A 25,268-nucleotide genomic window follows, 5' to 3' on the forward strand; every position below is an offset into this window, starting at 1 on the left:
TTGTTCTATTTTTAAACAAAGCGTGTATTAATATGAATGTCTAAAATATAATTTTCTCTTACATCAACAATAATAACAGTATAAGCAATATAAACTATAAAGTAAGCAAGTATCATTTCCCTGCTCTTATTTCTTACTCTATGCCCTATGGTATTATTTAAAATGTTATCAGGAGTTATTATTTTTATTTTACTTTTCCCATTGGCTATTATGACGGAGATTTTTTGTTAATTGTGTTTTAATTTATTAAATAATAATATATATTATGATAATAATAAATTATGTCTAAACAAATTTTCGAAAGTGAGTCATCAAAAAGTAAAAAAGTGGATCCAGATTTGTTAAGTAAATATGCCAACGATAAAACTCAAAAGAAGTTAAATTTTTTTTATACAATATATAGGCACTACGTATATCTGTATTTGTGGCCTTAATAATTGTATCCTGGTAAAAAAAGTACTTATCCCCCCATGCTTAGTCCTCATAAATAAATACATTTTGAACAGTTAAGCACAAGCAGACAAATTTTACTTCGTAATCAACTTCAAAGTTAAAATGTATGTAATAATTATTTTCTTCACTTATAAGTTAAGTAAACATGATTTTGTATGCAATTACTTATACACTTTTCACTTACTTCTTCTAATAGTTGTCTAAGTCTTTGCAATTGTGCTTCTAATTGTCTGTTATGGTCTTCCAATATTTGCATACGTGCTTCTAAGCGGCCTTTATGTTGGCGTAACATTCTTGCCTCAGATACCATATCAACCTCACCATTAGTGTTGGGCATAATATTGTAAGACCCTTTGCTGCCAGTTCCAGTTTTTAATTTTTCATATTCTTCTTGCAAGTGTGTATTTTCATCTTCCAATTCTCTATAATTTTATGTTAGAGAATATTTAATTCTATATTAACTTAATGAACCTGATTTAATAATTACTTTATCATAGTTTCTAATTCATGACGCTGATCTGCATCAATGGCAACCATTATTTGAACTGGACTCCTTGGAACAGATGGCAATGTTTCAGACCCACCATTTAATGACTGACAATACTGGGCGATTAAATGATGTTCATCTTCACTAAAAACAATAATTAGCATTATAACAAATATTAGAATATTATTGTGTACTGGTATTATGCATACAGTAAGATTTAATTAAATTTAATAATAACTTACGAATCTGGGGTAGAATTGCTACGTGCTCTATATTCAACTTCAGCTAAACGTGAAGCATACATTTCTAAACGGTTGTGAACGTCAGGTATAGTAGAAGGAGTGTTAGAATGTTGTGGTGATGGAGAAGGACTCTCTAAGGCATCACCTTCTAATACTGATTGAACAGGTAAGTATCCAACACGAGGATGCTTTTTGAAATAACGTTTAGATTTGAATTTATTACGAAGGGCACGTGTGAAATCCCGAACGTCTTCTCCGGATGTTGTTGTAGTACAATATTCTTGCATTGGATGAGTAAGTTTGTGGTGCTTAGCTTTACGACCAGAAAAGAAGCATGATTGACACATATCAAAATTGAAACATTTTAAGCATCGATATCGGAAACCAATTATAGGATACGTTTTGCAAATGTTGCACTTTGCTTGATGTTTCGCTGATTCAGCTTCAGCTAACCTGTGCAGCACAGCTAACCATACCATACTCTGTGGTTCCTGTTGTAACCAAACTAAGAAGTGCATAGCCTGAAATAATGTTTGTTTTAATTTAGTCAATTATAACTTTTGTAGTACCTATTATGTGCAATTGTAGTTATGTAATAAATATACTTACTTCAATAACAGACTTATCTTTCCCAGCTTTTTGGAAACAACTTCGAACAGATGGTTCAATATTAGAACCACCAAATGATGCTACCTCACCCAATTGGCGTGGTAATTGAATGCAATCATGCAGTAAGAGGCCTAATTTGCGTTGATCTACCTGTCTATTTGGATCAGCTATTAATCTGAATAAGTAACGGTATTTTTCTTCTAAATGCCCTTTACATAATAATACTAGACCAACTTTAAATGACAATACACGAATTTGTCCTGTGCGTTGGCTAAGAAAAAAAAATAACAAAAAATTAAATGGAATATTATTTTAGAATTATAAATGTATCCTTTACCTGTCATAAACATTTAATAGCCAATTCAAAGATAAGTCAAGGCAGAGTGGAACGTGTACTAAAGAAGGATGTTGAGACGCTAGTGTGTCAAAAATAGATCCTAGAATGGTTAACATTTCTGATACAGTTATTAATTTGTCATTTTGAGCACGTAAACCATGGTTATCAAATGATTCTAAGGCGGCTTCTAGAGTCAACAAATCAACTAAAAAAAGAGACAAGAATTTTTAAAAATCTTTTTATTCCCACAATCATAAACAATAAAACTTACGAGACATGCGTTTTTGGACTGTTCGTAATTTCATAGCAGTTCTGTAGGCGGAGAATCTTACATCGTTAAATTCTGACAGAGATGACATTAGTTCCATCATTTTTGGATGGTCCCAATTAGTAGATTCACATTGATGGCTAATGTGAATTAAATTAGTATTATATCCAAAAAAAAAATTCTGAAAAATACTCACTTAATATAATAAGGAACTTTATTTGGAGTTATTTCACGTTTCCATGGAGGTTCCACTGATCCACTCAACAATAAGGAAGTGGATGCCTCGCTATGACTGGCAGGTGAAGTTCCATTACTATTGCTAATTGTGCTTTTCCCAGTATCACGGATTTGTTTATATCTATCATCCATAGCTAATTGTAAAATTTTCCATCTGATTAAAAAAAAAAAAACATAATTTATTTACATTTTTTAATACCAAATATTACTAAAAAAAGTAAAATTACCTATTATTTATGTCCTGCAACATGTTTTTATTGGATGCACATATTGTTACATTGTTTGATGCAAGTATGCTGGCTTGATCATTAACTTCCTCCAATAACCGTTGTACAGGATTTAATCTATCTCCAAATTGCTATAAAAATAAATCAATATATTTATTTGTATATTTGTTTTAATCCATTAATTTACCCTTAGCTCTTGAAGACCTTTTGTGGAGTCACCAGTGTTTGGTGCAGGCCATGATTTATACATGGCTTCAACACTAGCTAATTTTGAAGTACAGTCCTCTAAGCCTTTCTGGAACACTTGCATTTTCTAGAAGAAATATACGAATAAAATTATAAGAATACATCAAATCACTATATGACCTGCTTAGTAAAATGAACAAAATAAATTGATTGGCTATTGGATTTGGCTGCTATACTAGCAACACATGGCTATTGTACAAAAATAGTTTATTACCCAGTTCTGAGGACTATGTGTAATGTATATTAAATATATACACAAAGAGAGGTATTTAATCTATTTTTATTTGCTTAAAGTGTTTTGATCAATTACTTCATAACATAAATAAATGAAATTAACATCTATCACATAAAAATAAATAAAAAATGAGTTTTTAAATTGATTATTTGTGTACAAACTTCTAACAATAAACATTATAAAAAATTATCAAATAAAAAACTTGGAAACGAAACTGTAATTCAAGTTTGAAAATTAGATTTGTTCTCCACGAAAAATTTGTAAAAATAGAGCTTAAGCTCCCTACTCGTTGAGAGTGAAAATTAAAATTAAATATTTTAAGTTTTTATTGATATAAAGTTTAACTATAAAAGTTAATTTTGTGATCAAGAAATATTGTTGTAACACTAGAATAAAAAAAAACTATACCTTAATTGAGTCATTTAGGCTTCGTTGCCACTGATCCGAACGTTGAAGTAAAGAGTTCCATTGTTCAGAAACACGCAAAACTTCACGTTTCAAACTTATTGTTAAATCGCGAGCTTGTTCTTCAGCACTACGATATCCTCTAGAATCTCCAGTGTTATTAATTTCTAAAAACAAATCAATTTAATTTGATTATATTTACATCAAATTTAAATTTATTAATTTTCACAACCATAAAATATATTGTGAAAAATGTTAACAATAACAAAAAAGAAAGCAGTAGCAGAATACTAACTTAATTTTATAATATATACTCAAAGTAAAATACACAGGTTCTGCTCAATTTTTTCTACTTAGAGACAAAATATGGTTGATTTATGATAATATTTAAACAACAACTAATAAGTAGATTGATTCTTTTAAATTAAGTAAAATAATTATATAACAATATAAGTACATATTGATATTTTCACCAATAGGTACCACACATTATTTTTGTGTTTTACACAATATTTATTTCTTCTATTGGAATATAATTCAAATAATATTTTATTCATGTTTCAACAAATTTTTATTTTAGTAAAATATATTCTCAAAAATAACGACCCATTACAATGACAACGATATCTTATAGTTAAGTTGTTATTTGTTATATATTTTTAGTATATTTTGTAATACACTTCTATAAGTTTATAACACTAAAATTAAGTTTAAATTTAGAGAATGACATTGATTATTATTTGGTTAGGATATATTGTTATTATAAGCATCACTAGAATTAAATGTTAATTTAATGTTCTAATAAAACAAAAGTAAAATTTTATAGTCAGTTCAGACAATGATTCTAACATCTGAGTCATTCTGACAAGGCACTGTTTACTGTGCCCATTGTCCAAGTAATTTTCATACTTTATACAAAATTTATTTTTTTGAATATAACAAATGAACCTCAAATTAAACAAAATAGAAGGTCTTAAGTGCCAAGGAGTCTTACTTTTCAAAATATTCTAAGTTTCTAAACAGAAATTACTTAGTCATCAAATTAATCGAATTAGAACTAATTTAATATCTGCTTAAATATACGTAAGGGGACGCTACACGGACATAACATTTGTCGTCTTCGTCTTAGAAGTGCGTAACATAGCAAATTTATGCTCAGCAGATCACAAATTAGAGTGAATTATATTATGAAACTTGGTGGTAAGAATATTAGCTATATTATGTAGGTTTTTTACAATAATTCAGTTTTGAAGAGAGTTATGAGCATTTTAATTCATTCTAAATTATATACACAAAAATTGAAAAAATTGAACTATCTTAAAAAAACCACATAAAAACACAGATAATGTTTTTGCCATCAATTTTTATAATAGGTCGATCCACTCTAATTTTTAAACTAACGGAGCTGAATGTGATCTGCTGAGCGTAAATTTGCAATGTTACACACAAGTAAGACGGAGACAATAAATGCCCGTATAGCGTCCTCTTAATAATAATTTATTATAAGTAAAAAATAATATATTATTACGTATTTTCATTGAAACCGGGACGGTGAGACGTGGATGATTATTGATTACTCATAAAAATACTGCCAAATATTAATATTAAAACTTATAATTGTTCCAAGTTAGTCAAAATACACTTTACAATGATAACAATTATTAGATAATTAGGCCTTATATAAATGAAAGGGCCAGGAGATAAGATCTGTACCATTTTTTTGTTTTGGAGAGAGGCGGTGGTTGGCTTGAACACCCCCGGTTTTCATCTAACACTAGTCGTAATATTCTTTAGGGCATTTACCATATTTAATAGATTCAATTAAGGGTAGCAGGGTAGCAGGGCAGTAGGCGCAAGATTCAGAGGATCTGAAGTATGTGAGGAGGTTTTCTTTTTTTTCTTTATTGAGATTATTTTAACTATAATATAATTATTAATTATGTATTTATGTCCAATGGACATTTAAATGAAATTATATTAAAAATAAGTAAATTAATACAATAGTATATTTACGTGGTAGTACTAGAACTACCTCAATAATAAAATAATATTAATATTATTGTCCTTCGAGTATTTCATTTCACGGTAATTAGAGTTCACAGACAACAGCCGTGCTCAAATTAATAATCAATATCAATTGTGGTGCCCAAATAATGTAAAACCATTGTGTGGTGAGTGTCAGACGAATGCAGGCATAGTATAATTTCAACAATAAGTAATAACAGCAATAATAATAATAATAATAATAACGCTCTTGAATCAGAATACGTTAAAATGTGTAGTTTTATAAATAGTTGTTTAAAAGTTTAAACTTCGTATTTAATTCTTTACCAGTGTGTTTAAATTTTTATTCCACATAAATAGTACCTACTTGTAATTTGTGAAATGTCGATGGTTAATGTACTTAGGTACGTATATTTTGTAGTAGGTAGTAGGTACCTATAGTTAATGCTCATTAGGGTGTTAATACATGCAGTTAATTAATATTCTTTTTTTATCATATACACTATTTTACAATTATAAGCATGAACAGAATTTTTTTCCTCCCTAGACTATTTTTTAGTTTGCAATTTAAATGTTAAAAAGTATCCGCTAAGTAGGTACCACTCTGAAGTACAGATGCCAAGTGCACTTCGCCATTGACTCAATCATTGTACACGTAGTTTTAGTTTTTCATTTGAATTAAATGATAAATCTTTATATAAAATCATAACAATTATAACAATTCTTGAGCGGAGAGGTCAACTTTTTGATAACCAAAGTTACCAATCAATTAAATAATAATAATTGTATAATCAGTTATTAGTTATTACACTATAGTACAAAATAGGTTCCAGAATCCTTTCTCGAATTTCGAAGAATATTTTATAGATGCTAAGCAGAGTGATGAATCATGAATGTATTGATTTTCAATGACTTTTTTTTTCTAAATGTATTCATTTACTTTTGTGTCTGAAGACAAAATGTCTTGTAGATAGAATGGTTTGATCAACTTGAAGGGAGGTTTTCGGTAGCAAATTGGATCTAGTACCTGATTCGTACTCTGATACTGCACAATAGAGCAATAACTATTTTGTAATATATTTTATTTACCTGTATTTTAAAAATAATAATATTTATATTTATAAATAATTCAAAAATTTTAAGTGTGTAGAATTTTTTGTAGGGTGTGCCGCTTTTAGGGAGGCCTATGTTTACATTACCTTATATTATAAAAATTGTAGTATGAAAGACATCGACAGTTATAGTTTGATAAAAGTCTAAACTATGATCATCAAAACACATTTTAATTTATAAAACAGTTATTTCAATCAGTCTAAGATGTAAAAAAACGACACAAGTATACAAGTATTATTAAAATATTTGTATTTTCGTTTAGCTCATCATAAGTAAGAAAAGCAGGCAAGTGGATAACGCTCTGCTGTACCTACATTATATGTCTAGAGAAGTCACTAAAATGGATGTGTTAAATTTGAATTCAGTGATACATTATATTTTAAAATGTTAGCTATATGAAAAGAAAATGTTTTATGAATCTCTAACTTAAAAATAATTTACAAATTTTCACAATTTTTAATGAATTTGTCAATATTTTAACATCAAACAATCATAATTATATATTGTGGGTTTACACTCGACTTTTTTTTAATTACAAGATTAACGACTGATAATATTAGTATCTTATGAACTTCGTATTAAATTTTCAAGTTTTTTGATCCAGCGAAAAAGTATTTATCGACAATAATTGAAAAAAAAACAATAAACATTTTTTTTCATGGCTAAGTCATCAGTGTGGAAAATGGTCATATTAACATTTGGAAATAATTTCGAGTAACTATCAATACGGTTATTAGTTTTTCAGTTAAACCAAAAAAATACAGCCAATTTAGCCAACATTTTTTTATTTAACGACGTGTTTGATTTGAAAGCTACTACGAATTTTCAATTTTTATCACTCAAATGCACCAAATCTAGATTCTTTTACATATCAGAAAATATATTGAAGTAGAGAAGTGGAGTATTTGTACTGCCCGAAAAGTTGATTACTGACAGAAAAAAAAATATATCGGTACATTCTTTCTCTACGATCAGGATCTAAAATCCTTAAAATATTTTTAGTAGATAGTTGATATATTCTACTTATAGTTTCTGAGCGAAACCAATGAATGTATTGTTTTTGCAATGATGTTTTTTTTCCATCATCAACATTTGGGGTGGTAAAATTTTTTCAATTTTTGACATCAGCATCTTTACTGATGGAAAAGTGAACGTAGATGACGCACTCGGGAAATTCAAAGTAGTTTTTAAAAGCGTCGGGAGAAGTTAACAAACGTCGGGAATAATGGGAATTTTACGCAAAACCAATTTTATTTTTTTGGTGTAACTCAAAAACAAATAACAATAGACACTTGAATTTTTCAGCAAATATTTGAAATGAAAATTGAATACCTAAAAGATTCCAATATAAGTAATGTATATGGGCTGACAGAGACAGGTAGACCGTTTCAACTTACAATCGTTTTTCATATATGCTATGATTTAAAATATAACACATATTTAATGTGGTTACTCAATGACAAGGTACACCCGCCGACCTCTAAAGCATTGCGATTTTCTTAGTGTTTTTACTTAGAAATTTCTTATAAAATTATATTCTTACCTTCATTTTTTACGGCAGATGCAATTTGGGATTCATTGTTAATGTATTGGCGACCACTACGTAGGTTAGAATCAATAACTGGCCTCTTCTCTTCCAATTGCCTACGGAATCCTCTATGATCATCCTATAATACATTCATTTTTTATTATATATAATAAATAGTTGTATTATATTTTGCTCTACAATAAAATGTGAATTAATTGTATATACCTGTTGCTTTTGTAGCGTGACCAAATCGTTGCCTAAAGGACCAAAACTTGAAATTTCTGTGTCCTTTTTAATTACCCATTCGACTAGCTCTCTCAGGGATAATAAAAGAGTATTCCAATGTTCCGTATTATTCTCTAATCGATTTCTACAATAAAAAAATATATAAGTAGAATAAATGTATGATAAATTAAAATTTCCAAACATCCTTAAATGGGTATATAAGCATGTATAAATAACACATTTTAATACACGTGGGTCATGGCGTGTATTCATAATATATACGTATAAAGTTCATATATAATTAACGGGCACCCTATTATATATACTTATTAATGCGTATACGCGAAATGTAGATTACTTTTACGTCAAAAAAATTTTTAAAACATTATTCTTTAAAATTACTATCGGAGTTTTATTACCAACCAAAATTTCTAACAAAAACCAATTGCAAACGTTGATAATTTTATGAGCTTAACTCAGTACCCATAACGCGAATAAATCATTCAAAAGGTCACACTACTCTTGACGCGTCAAGTATTAAAAGGGGGAAACTAAATATGATCAAAGTCCAACGGGATTGCTTCAATATCACAGGTTCGGTGCTATATGAGCTTCTTGGGAATTATAAATTACAATCATATAATATAAATGAAAGTTAACAGGGTGTACACTGTACATATCCCTCGGGGCACAAGTAAAATGACAGGTTCCAATTACCCCTACCCAAAAAAGGCATTCATAATATACAGTTCAAAATGTATTATTTTTAAAGGTTAAATATATTATTGCACTTTTTAACTACAAAGTAATATGTATGATCACCACCTACATAATCTGAAAGTTATTTTTTTCATATTTTATTTTAAATTTAAAATATTGAAATATTACGATTGTATAATGTATATAAATATAAATTATGTCATAGGTACTCATTCTTATTTAAATATATATATTTAAAGACCTCCGGCCACATGGGCCATTATTTAAAATCATGAATGTAAATAGGTACCTAATAGTCACAGAACGATTTTTCAATTGGTTCCAACGCTGATTCATTTCTTCTAACCGTCTTTGAAGCATCACCGCATCTTCCTGTGACGACAGACTTCCTAGAAGTTTTCTTCCGCTAGTATCAAGCGAATTTAATGATTGACTTTTAGTTTCCATTTCTTGCTGCAATTCCTGTTAATAAAATAAACGAGTTAGTTTTTTTTATAAAATACATAACATGTTTTCTGTTAGTCATTTGTCTTTTTAAAATATTTGAATTACTGCAAACCGTAACTACAAACAAATCATAATTTAAGTATGTATAAGTCGTAGGTTTATACATCATCTAAATCATTTGTGCATCCAATGATTTTATGGTTTAATATTAATGAGATATAACATCTGGCGGATAAAGTGTAAATAATATAAACTACAGTTAATTGAGAATGGATTGTGTAATTGGATTATAGATGGTAATGATTGCGTTATGAGAGAAAGAGCAATGCATCTGTTAAATTCCTCATCTTCATTAAAATTGTCGTCGTACCATATACACCCGAGGGTTGATATTTTACCTACTAGTGGAATATAAGTTGTTTTCAAACATGAACATTTTAAATTTCTACACGGACGCAAAGCCAATCGAATAAACATCAATTTATTATGTCGATCACGCAGAAAATATAAACTAGCGGGTGGTAAAGGAAACAAGCCACAAAATAGGCCTAATTAAATTTTAACGCGTCGTTGCTGGTATAGAGCAGTATTCTCACGAGAGCCATAACACAAGACCACAAGGTTCCTCGCAAATCCTTTCTATGCAAACATTTTCTCTTGTTATGTACCCCCGCAATTTTTCATTATTTTTATTTGTAGTTTTATGTCCAACAAACACATACGACATGTTAAATTATGAAATTTGTGTTAACATCAAAATATTCTTTGTGCCAACAGTGACAAAAAAACAAAATTATATAATATCATAAACATCATATAGACCGTAGTATCATACACAGCAACAAAAAACTTCTCAAAGATTTTACTTTAGGTAGGTACACACAGTTTACATTATTTTTCCACGTTAGCCATATAGTCACACTTAGATTTTGTGTGAGACTGGACTCAAATTGAATTAAGTGTAATAAAATCATGTAGACGAGTTAAGCATTTTAATTAAAATCAAAATTAGGTACCTACATTTATAATTGGTTTGCAAAAAGTATATAAAAATAATAAAATTACTTCTCAAGGTTAGCCAGGAAGTATTTAAACCCGTCCTGGTAAAGTTCGTTTGCACTGATTGTGACTTTATATAGATTACAGGGTATGTCAGTTTCATTCTATCTTTGTTAGGTACCTACTAAAGTACCGCTTTTCATATAAATTAATGTAATAATCTCGATAAAACAAATTATTATATAGGTATAATAGTTGTCATTTTAATTCAAGCCATTTGCATTGTTATCAATACGTCAAATATTTAATATTAAGCCATATTTATTATTTAAAAATATAATATAGGTGATATTAGAAATATACTAAATTAAGTATATTAGGCCATACTAAAAAATGTAATGATCTACTATTTGCAATAAAAATAACTATGAACTTGTATAACAATTCATTTTTCATTTAGTTCATAAGATTCATTAATTTTTCAAAATCAATTGATCATAATTCATAACTCATAAGATTTATGGATTGCAATTTTTACAGAACAGTTTACATAGGTAATTAAAAAAACTTGTAGTATTATTTCTTACTACAAGAGCTTTTAAGAATTTAATTAAAAACAGTTAGAAATCATATACTATATCATATTTGCTATATGAGTAATTATAAATAATACAGTAAATTATTCATAATCACATAGCACTAGCACTACATATTAAACTACACACAATTATACAGATTCCAATAGAAAAATACAAATTTGATAATAAATCAAGGATTTACACACTGAACAAAATGGCGATACACCCGATAGTCGGATACCCAATAGAACCAGAAATCAAAACCTGATACTATAAATATCAAAAATATAAATAATAAAACTACTTATAATAAGTATGTTAATATTTCCAATACACAAGTTATTGTTTACATGTATTTATATTTGTATAAAATGTAACACAGAAATAAGAGAGCATAAAAAATGTCTACTTAATATATTTTTTAAATTACAGCAAAAATAGTCAAACCATCAAATTAGTACGCAACAGTTTCCATGCATGTACCCAAAATACTAAAAAGGGTATCAATGCCGGTTTTTAACATCCAAAAAAGTTCATTATTTTAGATGAAAAGGTTTGAAATTAATTGATTTATTTCAACCACCTATCTCAGGTATCGCAATAGAGAAGTGTTGAATTATTATAGATTATAGAAAAAAATCAAAGAAATATCTGAAAGGGTATAAACTCTATTCGCAGATGTGCTAAACACCAAAATTATAATAAAGCTTATCTTGCAAACATAACCTTTTATAATGAAACACCATAAAATCCCGTTCATTGTACGCAAAAAAGAACGTTTAATACGAGAGTTTAAAACAATGAGGTCAGATGCTCTTGTTGAGAGACCTCTTGTTCGCTTCTGGCATTGATTAAAAAAAATTCAGTGTACAATTATAGAAAAACGCAGAGACAAGCGAACACAAGCTCAAAGTGCATTGTTTTATAGAATTGGGCTCGTATATTTTCCCCTATGCATGGTACAGTATATACTATAAACTATAATATTATATGTATGTGAGCTATACACTTCCGAAGTACTTCAACAGATATTAAGTCAATGCTGAAATGTTTTACTTTGAGAATAATATTTTTATTGACCTACGAATAATTTTTAATTTACGAGCAAATATATCTATCTAGTGAGAGAAAAGCTTAAATAATACGACCGATGCAAATAATAATAAATATCATATTATTATAATATGAATATCACATTTAACCCACTCGATGAAAAACCGTGTCAAGTATTATTGAATATTCCAATTAATGATACGAAAAATGTCGAATGTTGGAGAGCTTTAATAAGCATTTTGGAATACTAAAATTATTCACATAATATAATTGTAACTAATGCATATATAGGACCTTTTATTATTAAGAACGAAACACGTATAATTTGCAGGCTTACACTCGTATAATATAACAATAACAAAATAATCAATCACGATAATCCCGTGTATCAATCATTTTGATTCCTTTATCTAAGTCAAATATAACAAGAGGATTTCAATCAGATTTGACAATATGATGCTGTTCAAAATAGTTATGGTAACGTTTCAAGACAGAATAACATATTTTATAATTAAATAGAATTTTTTTAGTATTATACCAAAATATAACAAAGATATTTGAAGTATACGTTTTTACTTTTTTTTATGATAGAAAACCATTTTTTTTTCGCAAAATCGAAAATACAGTTAAAATGAAAGATAGATGCAGTATAATAACGAATACATTACTTATAATAAATTCAAAACATATGTATTTTAATGTGCAACCTTTTTGTAATAAAAAAAAAGTTAACCCTTCGGTTATTTATGATTTAAAACTGATTTCTGTGAATAAATTAAGAAATGTATCCAATCACTACTATGTTACCGTATTAAGTAATAACTAATAAATTAAAGCGACACATTTATGAATATAAATAACCTCATGGAAGAAAAGCTAAGGTTAAAACTAAAACTAATTACCATCATTTTAAATAAAATAAATAAATCAAATTTTTTTTATTTTTATAGCAATTAATCAAATAGGATTTATTATTTAATGATTAATTATTTTATTTTGTTGTCGAGGGGATCACCAGAGTCAAAATCAACTAGGTACAAACCATAATGAATAATGGACAATATAAAGCGGCAAAGTTTTGTCATCTTTAAAAAATAACTATATCAAACTTCGGGGAAGGCCTCGCAGTTGAGAAAAACAACTAGACTAAATATTTCATTGGGACAGGTATACGGAAAAGGGAAATAGTTTTTTTTACAACATAATTTATACATATTTATATATATATGTGTGTGTGTTTCCCTGACATGATTTCCCGACGAAACGTGAAAATGCTTTCAGACCAGGCGGCCAAACGATATGTATTATGCAAATCTAACCTAGAAGGGCGAATGATTTGGAAGTAGAGCGCAAGTCGAAGGTATACCTACTACTTATATTATATGTATATACTATATATACTTTCAGAGTAAACGTTTTATTGGGTTTGAAATTTAATATTTTTATCCATTCCAATTTTCAATATGAGATAAAATCGAGTAAAAAAAGAAAACGGTTGCAAGTATTCTAAAACTCTGTAAACTATGTTACATCTGAACTATGAAGTCTATAGATGCACGCGTTGTAATTTTTTAAGACCACATTGAATCAACCGCTGCAACAATTGAGCACAACTTGTGGACGCATAAATGTAAAGATCTGTTAGATTACTTTATATGGGTTTCTACTAACAGGCTACAGATACACGGAACCTAACTTAATTTCGAAATTGTGTTTTTCTATTATAAAGACCTGCGGTAAATATGGGCAAAATATGTACAGGTATAGTTTAATTTATATCATCCACGCAAAAGCTTTTGTACGACCGTACAGCGCAATATTATAATATATAAACGAAATTCGTCGGCCCGGGGACGAAAGAGAAAAAAATTGCCATCCCATCCGAACTCGTAACTTTTACCTTGGCAAGTCTTTGTTGCGTGTCTAGTATATCCAACATTAGAGCGATCTTGTGATCGGTCACCCGATAACCGTTCCGGTAACATTCGATGAGTTGGTGAAGTGCGATGGCAGCGGCTCTGGTGGGTACTGTGGCCGACGGCGATTCCATGTCGACCGCGGACGAGGAACCTACTCCACTTCCACCGTCGTCGCCTTGGGACGAGACGGGCAGCGAGAGCCGGCGGTGCCGCTGCAATCTGGACGCGGATGAGGGTAACGATCTGTGCTGCACAACTACCGGGGGAGTAGCGTGCGATTTGTCGGACAGGCCGCCGCAGCCAAGACCGGCCGGGACGGTGGACGACGAGCTGAGTCTCGTCCACGGCGTCCCGTCGGCGTAATCCACCGAGCTGGGACGAGGTCGCCGACGTCCTCCCCCGGCGGCTACGGCCATATGGTGTTGCTGCTGCTGACGCACGCTGCCGCTGGTTTGTCGCATAAGGAACACGTCGGCCACGGAACCGTCGCAAAACCCTCGGCGGTACGCTTCTTCCACGCGTTTGGTGTCGCTGCTAACGTGTTGCCTGCGCGTTGGTGGCCGCTGCTGCACCACACCGTAGTCGGACACTGAACGGGTGACGGCGCATGGTGGTGACGGCCTGCGGTGCGAATGTTCGGGCAGACCATCTGTGCGCCAATCGCCGAAGCCACCGTCATCGGCCGCGGACGGCGACAACGACGCCGTCGGTTGCACCGTCGGCGATGACTTTTTCCATTTTTTTGGTGTTACGTCGGCCGCGTGTCCTAACCGCGTCGCAATCGACCGGTACACAGCGTTTTTCCGTATCATTTGCAAGGCGGATGTGATTTTTTGCCGGGATGACGAGCCACCGTCGCGGGACGTCCGCCGCAGCGATTCGGACATGACGCGAGACGATAGCGGGGCGCGGACGACCACCACCGACCACCAACCGACGCCGCAGACAGACAGACCGCGTGTGAGGGACCAGAGACGCGACAACAACGAACGAGACGCTGCCGCTAGTGGATGATACACCTATATAATATTTGTTTCGCGGGGGGCGCATGTACGGCGGCGCGCGTGCAATTTACTCGAGAGGTTGTTGTGGTGCCGGGTCACGTGCGCGGCATATATACGAGTGTATATATTTTTATACGGTACCCGCGTATGTACGTGTAAGCAAAGTATTACTCGCGCGTGTGTGCATCACTGCCATCCAATACACCGAGTACTGAACTTGCGAGTGTTATTATTATATTATATTGTCGTTCGTAGGGCCACCGCTGCCATCACGTCAAACAACAATGGGTCATAGGTGACCAACATCAATAGCCGTCGTCGGGCGCTGCCGGTTTGGATTCGGGTTCGATTTCTTGTATTTATATTTTATAGCACCTCCGAGACGTGATTTGTGTCTTCTGGATTTTATACGAAATAATAACGTCCGCGACGGCGACATTAGTTACTCCTACTCCGTATGCGTATCATTTTTTAATGTTCGTATATAATATACCCATTCATCTATACACACATATACACATATACACTTATACAAATAAACAGGGACCATCATCGTTTCATATATCATTGACCAGTTAGATTATATATTATACCAGCGTGTAGGTAGACTTTGACGGAATTTATTGATGATGTTTTTTTTCTAAATGGCAACCCATATTTTTTATTCCGTGTTTCAAAAAATATACGTTCGTGTACAAAATAAATCGAAATATTAAATCAATACATCTATAATTATTTATAAGCATTTATAAATTTTAATGATAGAAGGAGTGTGCCAACAACATTTTGTGGCAAGCACTTCACTCCACGCTTTTCTAGACTTTTAAATACTTCAACAGTCCAAAATATAATATGATACATAGTTTTTATAACTTTATGAATATAATAGAATTCTTATTTTTATTTTATAAATAATATATAGAATAGAAAATACAAATAAGTCTTTATATTATATTGGCTTATAATAATGATAAAATATAAGACAGAAATCGAAATGTCCTAAAAAATACCACTATAGCGCAGAGACAATGGAGGATGTGATTTTAATCAATTTAACCTGACAAATTAGTTATTTCGTTTACACATAGTACACATGTACCTAGTACCTACCTACTTTTTTGTACCTTCAAACGAGATAGTTAAGAATAAAAGATAACAATAACACACAAATAATAGCATGAACACAATACTCAATTGATTTTACAATTGCTTGTTTATACAATCCCTTTATTTTGTTATTCAAACATCAACATTAATATCACAGAATATATATATATATGTATATATATTTATATAATAACACCTATACATCAGTATATGATAATGATATAATTCAGGTAACGAGTATAATGAATATAAAACTAATACAAAAAGCATCAATCTAATTTCCGTTCATCTTATATTCAATATTATACATAAAAAAATATACCAACGGGGTTCCGAGTAGTCCATAATTATAAGATACATACAATATTGCTTCTGTTTAATATACTTTAGATAAATCGAATTTTTAGATTTTTTTAACGAATGTATCATCTCAGACCACAATACACATCATTAAATTATTTTAATATCTTATTATTGTCTTTATTAATGTTTTTAGTTTTATACGTATAAACCTAACCTAACAATTAAAAATAAAATTACTAATAAAATATGATAGGTATTTCATAACGCAATAATATGATAAATGAATAAATACATTTGTTTAACTTTTAGGACCATTACGGTATAATAACAATTATTATAACAATAAAGTCGAGAATAAAGTTGATTACATATAACTTATATTTATTTCCTCCTTTTAAGAGTTTTAAGTGAGCGTTCATTTTTGAAACAATCAATGATCGAAGTGAGGGGGAGATATAGTGAAGATATGCCACTTTTTTATTGACACATTCCACTTCTGCATAATTATATTTAAGACTGCTATTTCCCTCAGCCAAAGTACCTTCAATAAATTATACATTGATAAATGATATTAGTATTACTATATTTTCACATGCCTTCCCCGTCTTAGATTTATGTTTTGAATTTCGATTATCAAATAAAATGAACTATACGATTTAATAATAAAATTTCATCAATTTGTATTTACGCACTTTATACGACTTATTTTAAAATTTAACTTTTTACTTCGCGTTGAATTAAAATTTTAATACACGATACACATATTATTTATCCCTCGATACTCGCATCTAAACTAACTTTGGCATATATGACAATTTGTGTCCAATTTTCAATAAAAATAAAACATAATTATACTTTACCATGATTGTATATGCTAGATGTACCTATACAACTTCCATTAGATTAACAAAAAAATTAAACAATCCATACACGAAAAAAAAATGTGTCCAACGTTAAATATATAATACAACCCAAGACTTGGAATGTTATTCGAGATAGAAATGTCAACTACAATAAAAAATACTACAAAGCAGTTATTTGTACAGACATTGACAGGGACAGGGAGTGTAAGATAACAACTGACATAAACAAGGTTGTAGTATCCATTTTAAATCTAATAAAATCCAGATGGTCAAAAAAATGTTCCTTTTTTATTATATGGTATGACCGCTCACATAAAACAATTATTAAAGTTTTGAAAATGTAGTGAATTAGTTATTCGCTAAATTCTAAATGTAAACTCAATATTTATAATTCAATAATAGAATACAAAATACAAATACTGAAATATCTTAGTAAAAAAAGTAGTTTAAATTTCAAATAATATGGTAAGCATTTAAATGTATAGTGGACTACAGGATAGACGTATAGTAAAAGCAGTTCTTTGATTTTCAAGTATACCATTTAAAAATTAATTTGAGGTACAACCTATTTTCATTGAAAATATGCAAGTTGTTTGCACATAAACAATTAATTTATACCAGGTGATAATAGGCGTAACTAAGACTTACATTAATAATTACTGGAACTAGAGTTAAACTTAAGTTCAAAATTAGTAGATGGAGGAAAAGGCCCCCCCCCCACACTCCATACTATAAGCATCACTTAAGAAGTCACAGGGAGGCATGTTAGATCAAAGTTGAAAACAAACTTAAGAGTAAGTCACTAAAAATAAAATGTAAACAATAACAAAACATACATTTTATAACTATGCACGTCTACATAATATACCTAGAATTAGATGGAAATATATATAAAATGTCACTGTAATTAATCGTAATAAATAATTATTCTCTTTCTATATTTACTAATGCCAGATAACGAAATTTGACAAGAGAATGTGATATAGAGACCAGTAGACAAGTAAAAATAAAGGGCAATAAATGTATGAACCTATAGGAAGGTGTGGCGCGGTGTCAACACACAGTTGATAACGTGCCTTAGTGTATGTGATAGTCAGTGTTGCTAGCTCTCGGATGGATGACCATCCAGGATTTTTAGCAGCAAATCCTTGTTGCATATAGGTACATAAACCCGTGTTTTAACTAACCGTCCGCCACACTACAAACAGCTAATGGCCTAAGTTGCCCGGCTTAAGATCAATTAAAATAAAAATCAAAAAAATCATGAAGTTTTGATGACAGAAAAAAACCGTAGCGGTTGGTGTAAGTATATAATAATTATATTTATTATACATCAATATTTAATTATAAGAATAGTATATATTTATATAATTTATTGAACTTTTAAGTTAATACTGCCTATAACCGGAGAATGATGTGAATATTGAAATGATATATATACTGCTATTGTAGTAATTTGTTTTACTATTAATATTACTCTAGTCTCGTTATACCAAGCATTGGCGATCAAATCATTTTTACATGGGGGAATGTGGGTGATTTTTTGACATAGGTACACTATTTGACCATTAAAAATATAATTTATCTTTTTATATCAATATGGCTATCGGCCGTTAATAAATAATAATAATACGTTATTTTAAATATTGAAAAAAAGTTCATGGGGGATCTCTATTCTCCTTTATCACCACTGCGATACACGCAGTGCTTGATTAGGAAAACAATTACAATGAGGACTCAGCGGATATGTTGAATGAAAGAGTGTTCCACACAAAATTAACCATCGTAATACCGTATACCCCAAACTTATTTATTGAATATTTTTAAAAAAACTTAAAATTGATTAATAATTAATAAATTATGCATTAAACAAGGTCGATAAATGTTGATATGACTGTCTTGCATAATTAAATTTCTCATCACAGTAATTTATAGTTATATTGTTATAAGGGATAACATTATGGCTTTTATATTTTGCATCAGAAAACCTGCATATTTACCATTTCTCTATAGTTAATGTTGCGTCCCAAGCGTTCTGTTTCAAAAAAAGAAGAGGTACTCTAAAAAAAAGAAAAAGAAAAAGAACTCCGCCCCCCTCCCCACAAATCAAACACTGGTTATACGGTATAAATAAGATTTAAATGAATTTAAATATTTTGAAAATAAAATTGTGTACCAATAGTAAAATACAATAATAAACATTAAACATATAATTACACATTTGTACGTAAAAGTTTCTAGTCCAAGTCAAAGCCGTTCCGAGGGGAAGGTCCCCCACAACAGAATGCAGGAGAACATTGAAGTTCAGATAGATAACAAGTAACCATGGGCATATTATGCTAATATACAAACATTTTAAATGTACACTGCAAGCGTATACATCTAAAAACGGCATTACTCGGCAGAGGTGCTACTAAAAACATTGCGCTGTTAAAATGTTTTTAAAAAATAATTATGTACTAGTCAAATTTGAAAGAAAGTACAAAAAAAAAATTGTTATGGGAAATTTGGACAAGGTTCATGTAGGCACTACTATTTCCGTTGAAGACATAGATAGTATACGAACAAAAATATGTATGAAGGTCGTCAAAAAATTCTTCAGACTCATCCAAATTATACAAGCCTATAAAATCTGTACTGTACAGCCCCCCCCTCCCCCCGAAATGTTAATAAAATTTAAAAACTATTTTAATAGTAAATGGTATTCGATCAAAAACTAAACCACCGCTGTGTAAAAAATTGATCAGCCCCCACCCCCGAAAAAAAATCTGGCTACGCCACTGTCTGTACACAACTCATTACAAGAAATTAACATTTTGACAATGGAAGGTACAGTTTTTATGATTAAACGATGATTCAAACAACGTTTTGATTTATACGTTACATAAAATAAACTAACCTTATTACCAACTAATATAACTAGTGATTTTGAAAAACTATACAAAATGCAATTGATGAAGTTTGGCCTGGAAAATGTATACATAGTTGGGGGGTCGATTTCACTTGACTCAAGCATGGTATCGAAAAATTCAATCACTAGGTCTAGTTACCGAGTATAAAAACAATATTATTTTGTAATATTCAAATATTGGTATGTGGTTAAGTGACTTACGAGTTACGTCATACTTTTGGCTTATTATTTTTAAATCACAGTGAAGTAATGAGTTGTTTTATGGGAGATTTTATGCCGCAGCGTCGATCTGATAATCGCGTTCTAGCTTATTTACAATATTTATTGAACAATGTCATTTAAAATACAATTACGGTCTCCCCTAAGTTATGGACAGAAGCAACTTCTTCATTAAAATAGAACCACAAACGCATGTGAATCATTTCATTTTTATTTCAATGAATCGTTTTATAAAAACTCACCTTCAATATTTACGTGTGTTCAGAATTTGATAAATGAAGTACAAACCAGTGTACCTATATTGTAAGATGTCAAGAGTAAATCAACCAAAAACTCAACGAAGTATAATTAATTTAAGACAAATAATAAATAACTTGGCTGGGCAAATAAAAAATATATTCAAAAATATATATTAATGGGCATATTTAAAAAGTTTCGAGTTTGTCAAAAAAATGTATTTTTCGTATAGTTAATATGTTTAAATTGTTGTACTGTTTATGTAATTTTAATTTTCATAGTTGAATGTATTATTTGAACAACAAACTTGAGATGTTGTTAATCATAGACTTTATACTACTAGATAAGAACTGTGTATAACAATAGCATTACGAGCGGCGTTACAACATTTCGTAGTGATGTAGACTAAAATAAAATCAAAAAGTGCCCTCTAGTCGTTAAGCTTTTCATACATTCATAGATTGATAGTGTATACTGTATACGTTGGGAAATACTGCACTGGCTATGTGAATAATACTAGTAAGATAATATATATAGATAATAGTTTATGATCTGTGTCACAAGGTGAGGCGCGTATATCGTAATCATTATTATTTGTTGGACTTAGGTTCAGGGGTCCTCAAAAATACCTTAAATAATTCATTATTTTTTTTAGGCAGAAATGGAAATATAACCTTTGGTGGAAAACGGCCATGGTGATAACGGGGGATGGTCATTTCGACTGAAAACGGAAACACTCTTGTGAAGTGTCAAAATAATAGATAAATAATTCAAACCAGTTTTCGACGAAATAAATTTTGTTTTTTGGTCTTTGGTGTCACTAAAAAAATAACCCCGACTCTTTTTGAGATATTTAAAGGCATAAGAACATTTTGAATTTTATTAGGTTTTTGAAGTTTTTGAATATTATTGACAATAAACAAATTTTGCTCAATCAAAAGACTCGAAAACTGAATAGAAAGTTCCTTATAGGTTATTGGTAGTAGAAATTATAAATAAAAGGGGGTAAGAGGATGTAACTCTACTCTACAGTAAGTAATTTATTTTACTAGTAAATATTAATACCACAGTAGATTACATTCATTTTTGGCAACAAAAAAAATACATTTGAAGAGTAATTGTTTGTTTAAATTTCGAATATACTTTAAAAGTTTCAAGTACCTAGGAATAATATTTTTAGTTTACAACAAAATAACATAAATCATTATTCTTGGTTATTTAATATGTAATTTCGTTCACATACAAACAATTTTTAAAAAACCTGTGCTTATTTTTCTTTTAGATTTTTTGGTTACAGAATAATTTACTTACGTGGAACTTTATTTTAAATTTTCAACTCTTAGCTATAAATGCTGAACATTCTAAAAATGTTTAACTATAAAATTATTTATAAATTTTAAATGATATGAATTTTGTCAAAATTTGATCTTCAAATGTTGATAAAAAAATCATTACTATGTATTTTAAATATTTTTCAACTGATATTGTAAATGTATATCAGGAGCATTGTATTCAATTTTCAAGCTTTTTAACCCAACAAATAAAATGTAATTGACAGTTATAAAAAAAAAAAAACTAAAAAATTGAAAATATCTGTAAACAGCTTAAAAAGAGCTAAAGTATTTTAAAAATTTTATGAAGTATAATTAATAGTATAAACATATGGTGTACATTTCAATATCTGCAGTTTTAATTTGTTTTTGAATTACAACAAAATAAAAAATTGCAATATGAGAAATAGGGTGAATATCCTATGTTGTAAAAATGTCAACTCCAAACGCTCATAAAAATTTAATTTGACTTTCCGGTGGAATTTTTTTTTGAAAAAGGTAGATAAACTTATAAGGAACCTTGTATTAAATTTGAAAATCTTCGATACAAAAAGAAAATTTTTTATGAATTTCTAAAGCGAAATAATTTTAACATTTTTGTGATTCTTACGAATTTTGTCAAAATCCTTAATTCAAAAATGCATAAAAAATTATTGAGGATTTACATTCAACCTTTATTAAATTTCCACTTACAACAAGGAAAAGAATCGAGCCTAGGTATTTTTAATATTTTTCAACTGATATTGTAAATATATATCAGGAACTTTGTATTACATTTTCAAGTTTTTTAACCAAGCGAACAATTTTTTACAGATATAAGTTTAAAAAATAAATAATTATCGAAAATGTCATACGCCATATTTTCAAAATATATTGAAAATTGTATGGTGTATAGATAACGCGGATATAAACATTCAGTGAAAATTGCATGTATCAACAATATATTTCTTAGATTTACATCAAAAACCAAAATTGATTTTGTTGAAAACCTGGTTTCCGTAACAATGCCCGTTTTCCTTAAATTTTGTATGTTTTTCCAGCTGCTTTTGAAAAATATTGGGAATTTTTTACTTTTGACCACCCACAGTACCAACTAGATTCACTTTCTTACCATAAAAGATACTATTGAAAAAAATCAAAGCATTTTTACTGTCTCAAAACGTGATGACAAACACAAAAGAAATAAAAAAAATAAAAAAAACATATATCATTGTAAAATCAATACGTTCATGGCTCTGCTCAGAATCTAAATATTGAGGACTATCCCAAATTATATTTTCGAATTTCAACAAAATAATTAAAATCATTGTTCTTCTATTTAAATCAGGAATTCAGAATGAGTTACATTACAACTGCAGAACATTTTATAAGTTAAATTTGACAGGAAGTATACATTGAGGTATAATATACAAGCATTGAGTATATCATTAATAACCTATAAATTATGATTCATCATTTAAATTATATTTCTAGCATCAACAATGACACATAGTCTAACATACATTTTAGCTTAAATTTCACCTTTTCCTAAATATTTTAATAATTGTGAACAATGTGCAACAGATGAATAAGCTAATAATTATGGTGAATTTGAATTGAAATGTTAACAATTCATTAAATTTGAATGTATTACTAATTTTCTGTAATTGTCTTCTCCACAGTAGTAAAAGCTTTAGGAGCATAGGTATAGAACCTTTAGCCAATACTACTAATAATTACATAATAAATCCAAATATCTTTAAATATCTGTTATTTAAACTTAAATTAGAATGTTACATAAAAAAGTCAGTTACATACCTTTAGTTGGTTCATTGCTGAAGTGTTTTCACGTTTGAGTGTATTACATCTATCAAATTCTGCTTCGATTGTTTCCATAGATGATTCTGCTTCAGACAACCATCCTAAAAAGTTATCAAATGATTTGTCTAAATTTTGTAAGGAGTTTATTGCTGAATGCAATACTTTTCCTCGATTTATAATGCTAAAAAGAAATTTTGCAATTAGTAATGAAATATAATCTTAATCACATATGTCTAACACAAAATTTACTTTGTATTAAGGTTTTGGAATCTTTGATGTACTTGTTCTGTTAATTTTTTAATTTTGGAAGTATCATCATTTTGATAAACTGCAATTAATTTTTGTGTAAGTTGATTAAATAAATCAATCTGGTGTTTGTATTGATGTAACTCAACATGGAATGACTATAACAATTCATAAATACAAGTTTAATAGTATAGTAATTATTATTATAATTACTAATTTTAGTACTTATAAAATTAAAACTAATAATAATTTTATATTAAAGTTTGACAATATTTGTTCAATACTTTTTGTTCTCTCTGTTGTGCATCTAGTACATCTGCTGTATTGCCGACTGAACTCATTCGCTGTAACCTATTTTCCATTCTAGTCAACCAAGTATCTATTTCCATTTTTTTTGTTTCATAACGCTGGCTATCACTCAACATTGCATTTAATTCAGTTTTGCGTTGCATTACTTTATTATTTGTTTCATCCCAATGTTCACGCAATTTAGTCACTACAGAATAACAATATTAAATACTGTATACAATAAACATAATTTATTTAAAATTGACAATAAATTACCTTTGCCGTGTAATTGTTGTCGATTTGAATCGGCTTTAAGATTTTCAGCAGTATGAACTAGTTCATCCAGTTGAGGCTTCTTTTGTTCCAATTCCCGTAATACGTTCTATATGTAAAATAAGAAAATGTATTACTATTAATTTGTACACATTTTTAATAAGAATATATATTGAGCTATGTCAAATGAATTCATTTTTACTGGTTAAAACATTTCCAGTATTAGCTGAAAATAATAATATATAATTTAAAACCAAATTTGTAAGATCTGACAGTAAAAAAAAGAAATTAGTAAAATAATTAATTATTAAAATATATTTTTTAACACAAATATAATAATATAATATAGTAGTA

General features: G+C 29.7%; 1 protein-coding gene across 4 annotated transcripts in view; it reads right to left on the reverse strand.

Moving 5' to 3' along the window:
• LOC111039507 (dystrophin, isoforms A/C/F/G/H-like) overlaps nt 1–25,268 on the reverse strand; it is a 52,321-nt gene that overhangs the window by 2,644 nt on the left and 24,409 nt on the right. For all 4 annotated transcript variants that reach the window (XM_022323040.1, XM_022323039.1, XM_022323042.1 and 1 more), the window contains exons 48-64: nt 24,918–25,023; nt 24,638–24,849; nt 24,357–24,511; nt 24,105–24,288; nt 9,626–9,798; nt 8,617–8,761; nt 8,407–8,530; nt 3,750–3,913; nt 3,048–3,173; nt 2,861–2,991; nt 2,593–2,787; nt 2,400–2,536; nt 2,129–2,333; nt 1,792–2,062; nt 1,183–1,703; nt 941–1,084; nt 638–875 (exon numbers count right to left, since the gene is read on the reverse strand). In XM_022323040.1, coding sequence (XP_022178732.1) covers nt 638–875; nt 941–1,084; nt 1,183–1,703; nt 1,792–2,062; nt 2,129–2,333; nt 2,400–2,536; nt 2,593–2,787; nt 2,861–2,991; nt 3,048–3,173; nt 3,750–3,913; nt 8,407–8,530; nt 8,617–8,761; nt 9,626–9,798; nt 24,105–24,288; nt 24,357–24,511; nt 24,638–24,849; nt 24,918–25,023 — 3,231 coding nt within the window. The remainder of the gene's footprint in view (nt 1–637; nt 876–940; nt 1,085–1,182; nt 1,704–1,791; nt 2,063–2,128; nt 2,334–2,399; nt 2,537–2,592; nt 2,788–2,860; nt 2,992–3,047; nt 3,174–3,749; nt 3,914–8,406; nt 8,531–8,616; nt 8,762–9,625; nt 9,799–24,104; nt 24,289–24,356; nt 24,512–24,637; nt 24,850–24,917; nt 25,024–25,268) is intronic.

The sequence above is a fragment of the Myzus persicae genome, unplaced genomic scaffold (genome assembly GCF_001856785.1).
Source record: "Myzus persicae strain clone G006 unplaced genomic scaffold, MPER_G0061.0, whole genome shotgun sequence".
In the NCBI taxonomy this organism is placed as follows: Eukaryota; Metazoa; Arthropoda; class Insecta; order Hemiptera; family Aphididae; genus Myzus; species Myzus persicae.